Here is a 12,679-nt window from a genome sequence, read left to right as displayed (position 1 = left end):
CCGAGTGTGCACAGGTAAATTAGAGTCCTGCATTAAACATTTTAAGTACAACAGTAATAGGATCAAAGTGCCCACTTAAAGTACTAAAAGTAAAATGACTAATATTATATTAATGGATTATAATTACTGACACATTAAGGTGTGTGTGTCACTGAAGTTGCTGGTGAAGTCTAGACAACAGCAGTAACTAAATAATTTCAATAAATTGCATACATTTAAATTGCCTCATTTAAAAATATTTTAATTAAGTTATAATTACATTATTTAATTGGGAAGTTTAATTATTAGTTATAACTTGTAGCAAGGCATCACTTTGCAACACATACACACAACAGGTTGATCCTCTGAGTGCCCCTCAGATTTAGGATTTTCCTCCCGTGCTGTAACCCACCAGTCCCGGGGTGTTGGACAGGTGTTATTGTAACCGGTGTGACGTCAGTCCGTGATAAAAGAGAGAGAGAGAGGGAGAGAGAGAGAGAGAGAGAGAGAGAGAGAGAGAGAGAGAGAGAGAGAGATAGTTGGTGTGGAGGCTGCAGATCGCGACGGATCTTCAGACAGGAGGCAGCAGCTGCATCTTCTCCTCCTTCTCCTCCGTTCTTCACTAACAGTACCAGCATCGTCCAGCCGGTCCGCAGGGCAACAGACCCGTTAAGGGGAAACGTGCAACATGCCCGGTGAGCAGCTCCAGCCGGGCCCGGTGACTGTAACTCCACTTCTGGGGGGATTTACGCGGACGAGCGAATGGGGAGTTCTGGTGGATCCGAAGCGCAGAGAGCTGTGAGTTGAAGGCGGAAAACTGGAAAACTTCATTTTTCGGAGCATATTTTGTGTTTTGATGAACATGCTGTGGAGGAGGGGATCATCCCGGACATCTGCTGCTGCTGCTGCTGCCGCCGGCCGCCCCTGCGCACCGTGACGCGCCGGGGAGCGCGGCAAGGACCCCGGAGAGACCGGGGAGGGAAAACAAACATCTCTGCTGCTTAAAATCTCCTCCACTCTGGATTTGTCACTTCAGGCTCGTGTGTAATTTCGTATCCAGGAAATGCCACCCATCTCTTTCCTCCGTCCTCCTCTGGGTCGGATCGGGATGGATGTGGCGTAGTGAGGAGGCACCAGCCTGCGGATAATCACACTTTGGACTTTTTAGCTCCCCGTGCGGCTCCCGGCTCTCCCTCATGCAGCTCCTCCGGCTGGCCTGGGCTCTGACTGCCGCTGCGGTCTGCTTCCTGCTCCTCCTGCTCATCCACAACCAGATCCTGAGAGAAGGTACGGCTCTGTAGTCTAGTCGCAGACTTTGGGATGGTTTTTGTGTGCATATGTGTGTGTGCGTGTGTGTGTGTGTGTGTGTGTGTGTGTGTGTGTGTGTGTGTGTGTGAGGTCAAACTGAGGGTCCAAAACGCTTCAACAGGTGTTAAAATGACAAAGAATTAGTTTTATCCTGATGCTTTTCTTGGGCTAACAGGGTTAAAACCTGTGCGCGCACTTGTGTGTGCTTCTTGTACAACTGTCGTCCCGTCCACGGATTTGGTGATAAAAGGCGGGAGATGGGGAACAGATAAACAGCAAAAACATTAACACCAGCCCGAGGTTCGGACCGGATCTGACAGGGCTGAGTTGCCTGTCTGAGAAGCTCATCAGACCGGCTGAGCTCCAGTGAGGGTCCGCTGGTTCTTACTGGAAGAATCCAGAAAGGTTAGAGACAGATGATAGAGAACACACCGTGACTCTGAGTCTATCTCACACACACACACACACACACACACACACACACACACACACCTCGTTCAAACTCACATTAATTCTATTTGATAAGCAAATTAATTGGAAAAGAGGAAAACAGATACATTAGAAATAAAATGCAACTTATAGACTGATCAATACTTTTTTTATCACACTGCTTTAATTGTTCATTCTTGTAAATCATGTTGAAGTTTGTACTTAAAAACTGAAATAATTAATTTTTCAGAATAATTAGTTCATTCATTAATAATTAAAATGGTGGCTAATTGTCTATCAACTGACTGAACCATTAGTCATCTAATTGAACTCTGATTGGTGGGAAGTAACTAAGTACATTTACTCAAGTACTGTGCTTAGGTACGGTAAATGCTTATAGGTAAATTCACTGCTGCTACCCAGCACCATATAAAGTAACATTACAGTAACATTACAGAGTACATTTTTAATAAGGAATTTAGTTGAGTAACAAAAAAATAAATCAGACCAGATCAGATGACCAAAGACGGTAAGCTAAACTAAGATGGCATAGGCCTATTGTACATCAGTTTAAGAACATTTATTAAAGCTTCATCATGAGGAGCTGCAGGCCCTTCTTCTTCAACACTGAAGCAATGATGGCACTTGAGAATAATCCTATACCAAGCTAAAACACTGAGGATCCATGTTTTTTAATCATAAAACATCAGGACAATTTGGAAGTACCTGCACCTGAAATCATCCAGGCAAGTCTCTAAAGGACGGACATTCTTCCACATTATCTGCCATGTTTAAACAGCTCTAGAGTTTCTTATTGTGTTCATGGATAACATGGATGTATAGCACTGAGGTTAGGGTTTCGTTTATTCTTATGGAAGTTGCTCAGTGGTGCATGAAGTCATAAAATTACATGGATCTTGTTTCCACATTGTGTGGCTCAGAGCAAGCACCCTAGAAAATTTTGCTGGCCAAAACAACTCACTAACCTGAATTGGGCTAAAGGTTTGCACGTCACGTGATGGACGCCATTGCTGTCATTACATGGTTTGACCACTCTGTCAACCTGACTTGAAAGCCCAGAGCTCCTCCTCTGGGCTTGATTGACACACATTATTAATTACTGTAGATATGGAGTGTGTGCACTGAAAAAAATGGGATTTGTAGCAGCTGGCTCTGTAAATGAGAAACAAACAGCCACGCAACACTAACGTGTTATTTCAGCCAGTATGTGTGTGTCAGATAACACTGAATGACTTATCCACAAACAAGATATGCTATTGTTGTGTTATTAACTAAAGTAGCAGGAGAGCTGTTAGAGCGACAGTTTGCAAACCCAGAACTCAGCTAATGTTGCATTACTGCACTATGTATCTCATGTTATTTGTCATGGCATTGGTTTCCTCCAGAACTACTTACCCCAGCTTTTATTCCTGTAACGGTGCAGGTCAGTAGTCACCAACATTTCTAGTGCATTGATTCACTTTTCCTTCTTCTGGACTTTTACCAGTTTCTCCAAGAAAATAAAAATAATGTTATTATTTGTAAGAAGTTACAGTAATCGATAATGTGAATCAATATTTACCTGCAGCCTTATAACGTTCCCTTCAGAGGAATGATGTGTGTTCATAATCGACAGCAGAGGTCCATCTGTACAACACAAAGCTTTGTTTTTGTCCTGAAGCTCTGAAGAGTCCACTTGAGTCTCAGAGCTTCATTTGAGCTTCGACCTGCATTAACAGAATCAATGTAAAACAGCTCAGTGATCCATGTGAAAGATCCACTCGGCTTTTAGCTTAAAGAGGACCCGAATAAAATCAAATCAAATGGTCTCACCCTCCCTCCTCAGCAGCTGTAATGATCCTGTGTGATGGTTTGTGTGCAACTCGTTATCGGAGGTTTCTGTAATGTTGAATTTATCTAAGTGAGACACTCTGCAGGAGGGCAGGAGCATTAATAACCTTGAAAAACTATAAATGCAAAGTGAAGAGGACAGTTTGAATTTTAAAAACACTTGCTGAGTCAAAGAGACGCACTGGGTTTTGATGTTTTTATTCCAGTTTTATCCTTTAGTTCTTTTACAAATGAGACATGAAGGTGGCAGTTTCTCATGCAGGATACAGCGTCAGTGTGTGCAGTGCCTGTGCCAGCAGGGGGCAACAATGACGGGAGCGACAGATGGATGTCATGTACAGAGCGGCAAAGTCCACATAGGGAGGGGTGGGTCAAATACAGGACATTAACACAGGAGACTAGAGCTCCTTTCCCATGTGAAATCGGTCAACGATGACTTATTTTAACTTACTATATATTAGTTATTTAATGTACTGAACTTACGTAACTTAACCTACCAAACTAACTTTTTCTTTTTTTTAGGCATGACTGACTTTAAAAGCCGAAAAAGTTCATATCCCCATACACCACAAATCATTAACAATGATAGAGGAAGTAGCTAAGAGATCCAAGTCCAATTTTTGTGAACTTGGTTTGCATTTCCCCAACATAAGTCATGTTCACTCAGCCATTGCACTCCATACTTTCCCTCTGGTCATCCATGCTCCACCTGCAGTGGCTCTGTGCCCCACCAGTGGGGCCTGCTCCACAGAATTACTGACTTTGCGTATTTACTATTACTAACTTGACCGCAGAATGGGAGAATGAATGAGACAGTGTTAGCTTTATGCCTGAGGTAAAACGTGACACTGACACAGTATCCTGCAAAGTGTGTAATCCACAGGCTTTGGCGTGAAACCGGGTTATAAATCATTGGAATTAAAGAGGCATTCTACCAATGTTTGAAAGTCAATGTGACATATAAATGTAGTTTGTGTAAATAAAAGTCACACAGGACACGTTTACTCCGGGGGTTCTTGCAGCTTTAGTGTCGTTGTTGTTGACACGTGTTGTGGTCTTTTTTAAAGGAGGGTGAAAGGTTTATGTTTGATGATCACTCTACCAGCTGAAGACAGGAGCAAAGGAGGAAGTCAGGTGACCAACCGTGATCCAACAGTCATCTATATGTTGACCTGTGGGCTAAGCAGCATACGTACCTGAAACAAAATTATGTATTTACCCGGTGAAGACATTTTTTTTTTCATGTTGAGAATTTTTAAACATACTTAAACAGCCTATCCAACTCTAACCATGTGTTTATTGTTGCAACCATGACAATGAAGTTCCCCTTACTTTTTCACAGTGGTCATTTGAACCTAAACCACAATGTTTCCCTAAAACCTAACCAAGTGCAAAGGTGCTTTTTTGTGTCCAAAGCTAACCAAACCTCAACCATCGAGTCGTCACATCATAAAACAGATTTATTTAACAGTAATTCCTCTGAAGTAGAAACTCAGCAGTTTTTGTTTGGTAGCTGCTTCTGACACTCCTCCTCATATGCAGATGTTTCAAATAATCAAAGCTGCTGCAGAAAGACGAAAATCGTAAAAAACCAGCAGCTGCTCATTGAAATTCAACAGTCAGAGCTCAAACTGACTCAGCTGAGCAGGTTCAGGTTTCCTGTCATGCTGCAGAGACTCTTATTTTGAAGATCTGTCAGTTCATATTACATCAGCAGATTAATCAGGTGACATTTCAGATCAAACCTCTCTTTATTAAACCAGATTACTGGTTCATCACATATCTGTTAATATTACACTTGCATGTAATCATATATGAGTACAGTAGTTAAAATCCCAAATGGGGAATCAAATGAACATTTAAAGAATCAGTTTTAGAAGGTGGTGTCTGTTGTCATTATCTCAGTGTGAAAAGCTTTAATGAGCACAGACTGCAGACTGAATTTGATTCCCTCTCTGTTTACTGAGCTTCTCTTTTCTTTTCTCTGCCTGCTCGTGACGCTCATTTAGATCCTGGAAACAAGCCTATTATGCAGCAGATACACTGTTGTGCCTGCGGCGTGGAAAGCTTACCTAAGGAGTCTTTAGAGTCCAAATGAATTCTCAGTGCTCCATTAAGTCGAGCATATATTCATGGGAATTACGAACACACTGCGTCTGAATGAAAGAGAGAAGAAAAAAAAAAACACAAACAGAAATTAACGGAGCAAAAAACTGCAGAGGGTGTAATTGGATTTGAATAAAATCATCTGGAAGGGCAACATCAGCGAGTGATTCAACTCTGAGCATGACTGAAACTGTATTTAAAAATTTAAATCACACTTCAGCTGCAGTAAAATAGATGTCTTGACAATGTCCTCAAACTGCGCAATCTGTTATCGTTTTGCATTGAGACACAGAAAATGAAATACTGTGGTATAAGTTCACCTCTACCTCAAAACCAGTCTCATCCCCTGAAGATTGACTTCTTCAAAATAAGAGTCTCTGCAGCATGAAAGGAAACCTGAACCTGCTTATCTGACATCTACTTGATTGTTGAATTTCAGCCACTGAATTTTGTGATTTTCGTCTTTCTCTCCAGCAGCTTTAACAATCTAAAACACTCACATAAGAGTCAGAAGCAACTGCCACACAAAAAGCAGTTTTAGCTTCAGGCATTTATTTTTTATTATATTTATCATATTATTTAAGCGTCATCAAGTGTCTGTGTAGAAACAGTACATACAAATCTCATGAGTTTTGTTAACCTAGTTACCATAAAAACATTTTTTTTTTACTTGACTCCTATTTTAGTACGTTTGTCTAACATTCCTCTTAGTTATAATGACATGTTTCTCATTTACTTCAGTTATTAAATGAAGCATAGGATCAGTTCAGATGGAGGCTGATCAGATGTTTTATTAATGCTTCACCATGATTGGCTCATTCACAGCTGTGTGTTATCCAATCATATTCATAAATCTGTCCAGAGCAGTCATATTTACCATCTCCTCATATGCTATATGCTTGGTGTTGTTGATTCAAGCCTAAGTTGGACACATTGTGCATTATCATGCAAATTATCGTCATTCAATTGTACAGAAAGTATTATAACTAACTACTAAGACCTAATACAGTCTTCCACACAGGTTATTATATATCATATTTATATCAGATGAAGATAAAATTCTGCATCAAGTTCATAAGATTAAACCACAAATACTTAAATTATCAGCTGATTCTGGCTCCTTATTATAATGTAATAAGGAATATTATTAATAAGTATTGATAATTGTACTTTTATGATCAAAATCAGTAAATCTCAGTATCAGAGGAGTAAATATTAGGTTAAATGTTAAAAAAATCTAGTTGAAATATGAAATTGAGCTGCAGATTTCCGAATCATATAACAATCTGTGTTATTTGAAGGCGAAGTTTGGTTGTTGTAGCAGTTTAGATCCTTTACTTTTCCATTTAGCTAACGTGGTTCCTCGCTGCCCTCAGTCGCCTTTGCTCCGCCCAACAGAAAATTAAATGAGAGATGAGATAATTGAGAAATTTATCAAACCAGGTGTCCTTGCACACTCAGCCGTTATGTTGAGGGGCAGTTTGACCCACGGCATCTCAGCTGTCACACAGTGTGTAAATACATTTAACCAGTGTTAACAGTTTAAACTGATTGTGGATATTTTAGTGCCAGGTTTGACGATATATGACTCATCAGTTGATTATATTACAGAAATAAACAACAAAAACAACCATAAATGCTTTAAATAAAATCTATAATTTGTTTGTAGAAGGCTGAAGATGCAGAAAGTCTAATATTTTTTAAAATATATTATAGATCAAATAGAGAAATGAGCCAATATCAGGTCAGAATGAAAAATATTTTTAAATTCAGTTTTGATTATGATTGATGATTTTTAATAAATGAATAAACATATGTACAATAAACATGCAATAAAAATTAGATAAAAATTTCCTTGACAACCCATCAGATTAACTGACTAATCAAAAAACAGATGTAGCTCTGTTACTGTCCTGTTCTTCACAGGATATGCCTTTAAGATGTATAAACAATATTTACACACAAAAACAACATGTGCACATGTTCACACACATAGTATTTATGAAAGAAGACCAGACGTCAGATCAGTGTGCACACTGTTTAGTGGTGATAAGATGATAAGAAATATGAGATGAGAGATGTAACTTTATAGTAAAACATGGTTTGGGTTGTTCAATTTCAGTGGCACATTAAGGAACTGCATTCAAATTATGAATGACACATTTTAATCATTCTTATTATTTATTATATTTGTGCCATTACTTCCCTGTTGAATGATTGTTTCAGTTTATCATAAATTGTGAATCAGTTTGTAAAGTCTGTTTCAATATGAACAATATATTGATCCATTAATCATCCTGCTGACGTTTCATAATGATGATTGGGATATCAAACCTCACAGGTATGTGATGAATTTAGTGGCACAGATGGTATGAACAACCCAACCATGTAGTTTATAGATGTAATACTGGTGGTGAAAATGTACTTTGTCATTTAATTAATGTAAAGTGTGGGAGTTCAAGAGGCTCATGCATGTGCACCCAGTTCATTGGAGTAAGGTAGTTTTAACAGGCTCCAGTGCAAGCTATGGTATATCATATTGTGTCTTCACATGATCACTGGATTGATATTGATCAACATACATATTACCTAACAATCATCACTTCATAACTATACACGACAAAAACACCAAATAGGAAATACATTTTAATAATTGACTAGTTTTTAAGCACTTTTTGTTTTGTTTTTGTAGTTTTAGATTATTTATAAGCTCTTCATTTTATTATTTGTAGAATATAAAAAAAATATTACCATTATTGTTTCCCTTTTCCAGGGTATATATAAGAAATTAATTTAACAAGAGGTCTTCTTTTAACACAGGCTTATTTCTTACACGGCTATCAGAATCACTTGCAAGGATCCGTACTTCACCACCAGTGTGTTGGAGGGCCTCTCACTGCATGCACCGTCTATATTTATGCACCTGGCCCAGTTCTGCAATGATTGAGATTGATAAAACAGAATCAGGCAAACACACACAGCTTTATAAATCGTAGAAAAGAAGGCATATGTACATTTCGTTCTTGTGTACATGAAGAGTTTTGGTTGTGAGTCTAAATAGTGTTCGGCTCCAGATCTCCTCTGAGACACATTTAAGGGTCATCGCGGATGATGGTGGACTTTGATTTATTTCCGGTACATGGGCCAGAGGAGAGGAGGAAGGAAAATTAGCATAGCCACAGCCTGACTTTTTTTTGTTTCATGTAACTTTCCATCGTAAAGCTGCTCTCATCATCGTGTTAAACATGCCCAACAGTGATGACCTTGACTCATGTTAAAGTCCTTTTTGTTTCCAAACAGCTCCAGAGGCTTTGCATCACGCCTCATGTTGGATTCTGAATTTGTCATCTGCTGCAAAGACTCATTAACTGTCATCAGAGCATCAGAAGAGACGCTGCGTTGCGTCGAAAACAATTTCAACCTCATCATTATTCCTCTGTCTTCACTCACAGGACAAACACAGTGACTCCCGTTTCCCCGCTCTGTGATTGCTGTTCTTATTTTCAATTTGTGGGGAATTTCCAAGAGATGACGGCTAATAAAAGCCCACATCAACGAGATGTCAGTTTATCTTCCTTCCTCTCGTTCATGAATAGATTACATGTCAACTGTGATTGAGAAAACATTAGTCCGAGCAGAGAAAACAACTCATTGTAATTTCATTATTTCTGCTGTAATGTGACTGTGCTGTTTGGAGTCTTTATGCTGCCTCAGACTGAACACTTGGTTTCATCTGTGAGTCATTCAACCGAGTCACAAAGTCAAACAAACGCACAAGAGGTTTACTGCAGAGAAAACAGGGCCCATGTACTTTAACATAGATAAAACACTGCTTTTTTGACACTTTTTAAAAATAGAATAAAATATAAAGAGTCATAATTGACCTTGTTTGCAGTTTGTGGTCAACAGATTTACAGACGTCAGCTGCGGGGGACTTTTTTTGCTGCAATAGAAAGGCCACTGGGCACAACTGGTAGTGAGGCTGAGGTGCTTATTATATTTCCATGTTGAGAATGTGTTAGAATAAAAATAAATATTAAAGTGATAGTTATGGCTGTACAGCATATAGTGCGGGTATGGTATAGATGGTATAGATGTCTTAGGCAGGGTAGAGCAATACCTATTGTACATTCAGATGAACGAACCTTTGGTCTTGTTCTGTGCTGTCACGTCCTCACAACCTTCAATGTAATCATTAAAGTATGACCTGTGATCACATTACTGTTTATAGCACCATTTTATTTTTTATGTGCTGGACATGAGTGGACATGTAACCATAACACAGAATGTGTACACACACTGAGGCGCAGAACATGCGAGCTTCAATACACATTAAATAAATAATAAATTCATCATAACTAGCATTCACCATTTGTCAAGTTTTTGCATCAGGGTTTAAAATACTGAAAGTGTCTGTGAGGCAGACAAATGAAATATATAAAATTCATTAGTTCATTGAGGCAGACACAGCAACTTGACAATCTGCTGTGCTTTGTGTTTGATAGTTTTATATACTGATGAGACGTTACAGGGTCACAACATCCACTCCTGTCATGAAGGAGGAGCTGGTATGTTTTTTTTTTGTTGTTGTTGTTTTTATCAAGGTAGAATCTGGCGACCTTCATCTGAGCAGTGTGTTATGTAAAGTATTATAACAGCTCCGGACAAAGTGCAGGAAAATCTGAGGCTGAAGCAGCTGCAGAGTCTCTGTGTGTGTTGTTTTAGTTTTGTTTGACGTTAGAGAAAACGTCATTGAGCATTATCATTCATTAGCAGCAGGACAGTCCAGTAGATTTCTGTCAAAAATGAGAGGTTTCATGCTCATGGTATGGTATGAACAGCTTTTGAGAAATGCTGGTTCGTCTGATAGCACTGATAAAATTTCTGCAAATGCGCTTCCAGTTCGCAAAGGAAGTCATTTACGTTCATGCTGATGCAGATTTCAATGAACATCCAACAGTTAAAAGTTTGAATGTCCAGTGCAACAACACACCTGCATCATCGAGGCTTTGTCGTCATTTTTATTTCTTTTCCAGATGTTATTAGATTATTATTATTTTTTATTTTGCTGCTCTTAAATCACAGTGACTGTGCTGTTCAGGCATTGTCTCCCAGCACCCCTGCAACAATAACTTTTTCATTCTGCCGTTCTGTAGCAGATGGAGAATGAATAAGGGTGATGAGCGGCAGCTAACGAGGAAACAGAGACCTGCCGCCGCTCTGCTCCTGTCTCTGGTACCATGGGATACCTGTTAGCGAGCATCTCTTATATATGTACACGTAGATGAATCCCAATTACTGCAAAAAAAGCTCCTGGGCTTCTCGGTCTCAGCAGCTTGAGGGTTCAGGATCACTGAAATGGAAAAGTCGACCTGTGATGTAAAAAAAATGCAAAGCAGTTGTTTTACTGTAGCTCTGACACTGAGCCTGTTCAGATGAGGGTTTTTTTTTTTACCCTTTAAACTACAGTAGAAACTACGGTTGAAAGGGGAAAGTCGCACACCAAAATGTATGCACCGGAAGCTTTATGAAATATTTGGTTAGAAGCTTTGTGACAGGCTTCTTAGTGAACTATATCTGCAAAGTTAACCACTGACATGCTTTCCAGACAAAAACAAGCTAGAACTATTCAGTCACATTAGCTCTGAGCTTCTTTCTATTTCCCCTGCTCAGTGCTGTTTACCCCCTCTGGCATTTTTTGCAGGGCTGTACGTCATTTCATCCAGTAAAGAGAATGAGGAGGGAAAATAAAGCTCTATAAGCCGAGAGTCCGGTTTGTGGTTAGGTTGGGACAACAAAAAAACTGTGGTAAAGGTTACAGGAACTCTATGTATGTCCAGTTAATATAAAGCTAAGGCAACCTGAAACATATTGGTTAACCTCTAAAACTCTTATTTACATGTTATACCAAGTTTGTTAAATCTGTTTAAAAAGAACAATTTTAGGGTATGTGTCAGATTATTTCTTGACTCGGACCACTGACTATCTGCTGGTTGCCTGGAAACTGATCAGAGACAAGAAAGCCCAGCACCATAGACATTAATGAAGAATGGCATCATATCCTGAGGCAGCTGCAGGATGGCTGGTTGCTCAAACAAGCTCCTGGCACCCACCTGTCAATCAAAGCGGCCAATAATTTTATTTACTTTTAAGCTGTAATGTAATTTACAGTTGAGAAAAAATCAAACTCAGTACAGTTATCATGAACAAGGAAATTAAGTATTGATACCAAAACAGTCTTTTGTATCAGGCTGTAAACATTAGGGATGCACCAAAAATTGCAAAAGTGCATTTCGGCTTTCGGTGAAGTGGCCGAATAGTAAGGCCGAATAGTGGCGTGACGCAATTGATGCAATGAAACAACGGTGCGCATGATCTGGCCACGGTTGCTGATTCTTTCTCATTCACACACATAAACCACGATGCAGGATATAGGAAAACACAGGCAAGAAATATATCATCCACTGCTCTTTAGAGGAGCTATATACTTCTCTCTAAACTACGGAGTCACACATGCAAGGTGCGTTTAATGACCGTCGGAATAATGATTATGATAAATATATAATGAATATATAATTAATTAATGAAATAATAATTATACTAATTGGAAATTCTACTAGAATATTTGAAGGATATTAAATAAACATTTACTTTCTTTGAAAAACATGTCTACAAATTTATTCTAGGCTTTTATGCAATAGTAAAAAAAAGTGAAAAATTTAACAACCGCATTTCATATTCGGTTTCGGTTTTTCGGTATTCGGCCAACCATTTAATTTTTATTCAGTTTCGGACGAAAATTTTCATTTCGGTGCATCCCTAGTAAACATGTTTATTTTTGCTGTGAAGTTGGACATTTTAATATGGGAGTTTATCGAGATTGACACGTTCTGTAGCCAGCCTCAAGTGGACATTCGAAGAACTGCAGTTTTTTGCCACTTCCACGTTGGCTTCACTTCACAGCCATGGCCAGCCAAATTAAAGGTTTTACACTTAAAAAAAAAAA

The 12,679-nt window shown here is 39.0% G+C and overlaps 1 protein-coding gene across 1 annotated transcript in view; it reads left to right on the top strand.

The window, feature by feature from the left end:
• Positions 1 to 220: 220 nt before the first annotated feature.
• The window catches only part of LOC104932996 (protein FAM19A5), a 50,751-nt gene continuing 38,292 nt past the window's right edge, over positions 221 to 12,679 (top strand). The window contains exon 1 of the mRNA XM_019267591.2: positions 221 to 1,266. Coding sequence (XP_019123136.1) covers positions 1,176 to 1,266 — 91 coding nt within the window. The 5' untranslated portion in view covers positions 221 to 1,175. The remainder of the gene's footprint in view (positions 1,267 to 12,679) is intronic.

The sequence above is a fragment of the Larimichthys crocea genome, chromosome XXI, assembly GCF_000972845.2.
Source record: "Larimichthys crocea isolate SSNF chromosome XXI, L_crocea_2.0, whole genome shotgun sequence".
Taxonomy (NCBI): Eukaryota; Metazoa; Chordata; class Actinopteri; family Sciaenidae; genus Larimichthys; species Larimichthys crocea.
The sequence above is the reverse complement of the archived record's forward strand: the minus strand, read 5'-3'. Positions and strand labels throughout refer to the sequence as shown.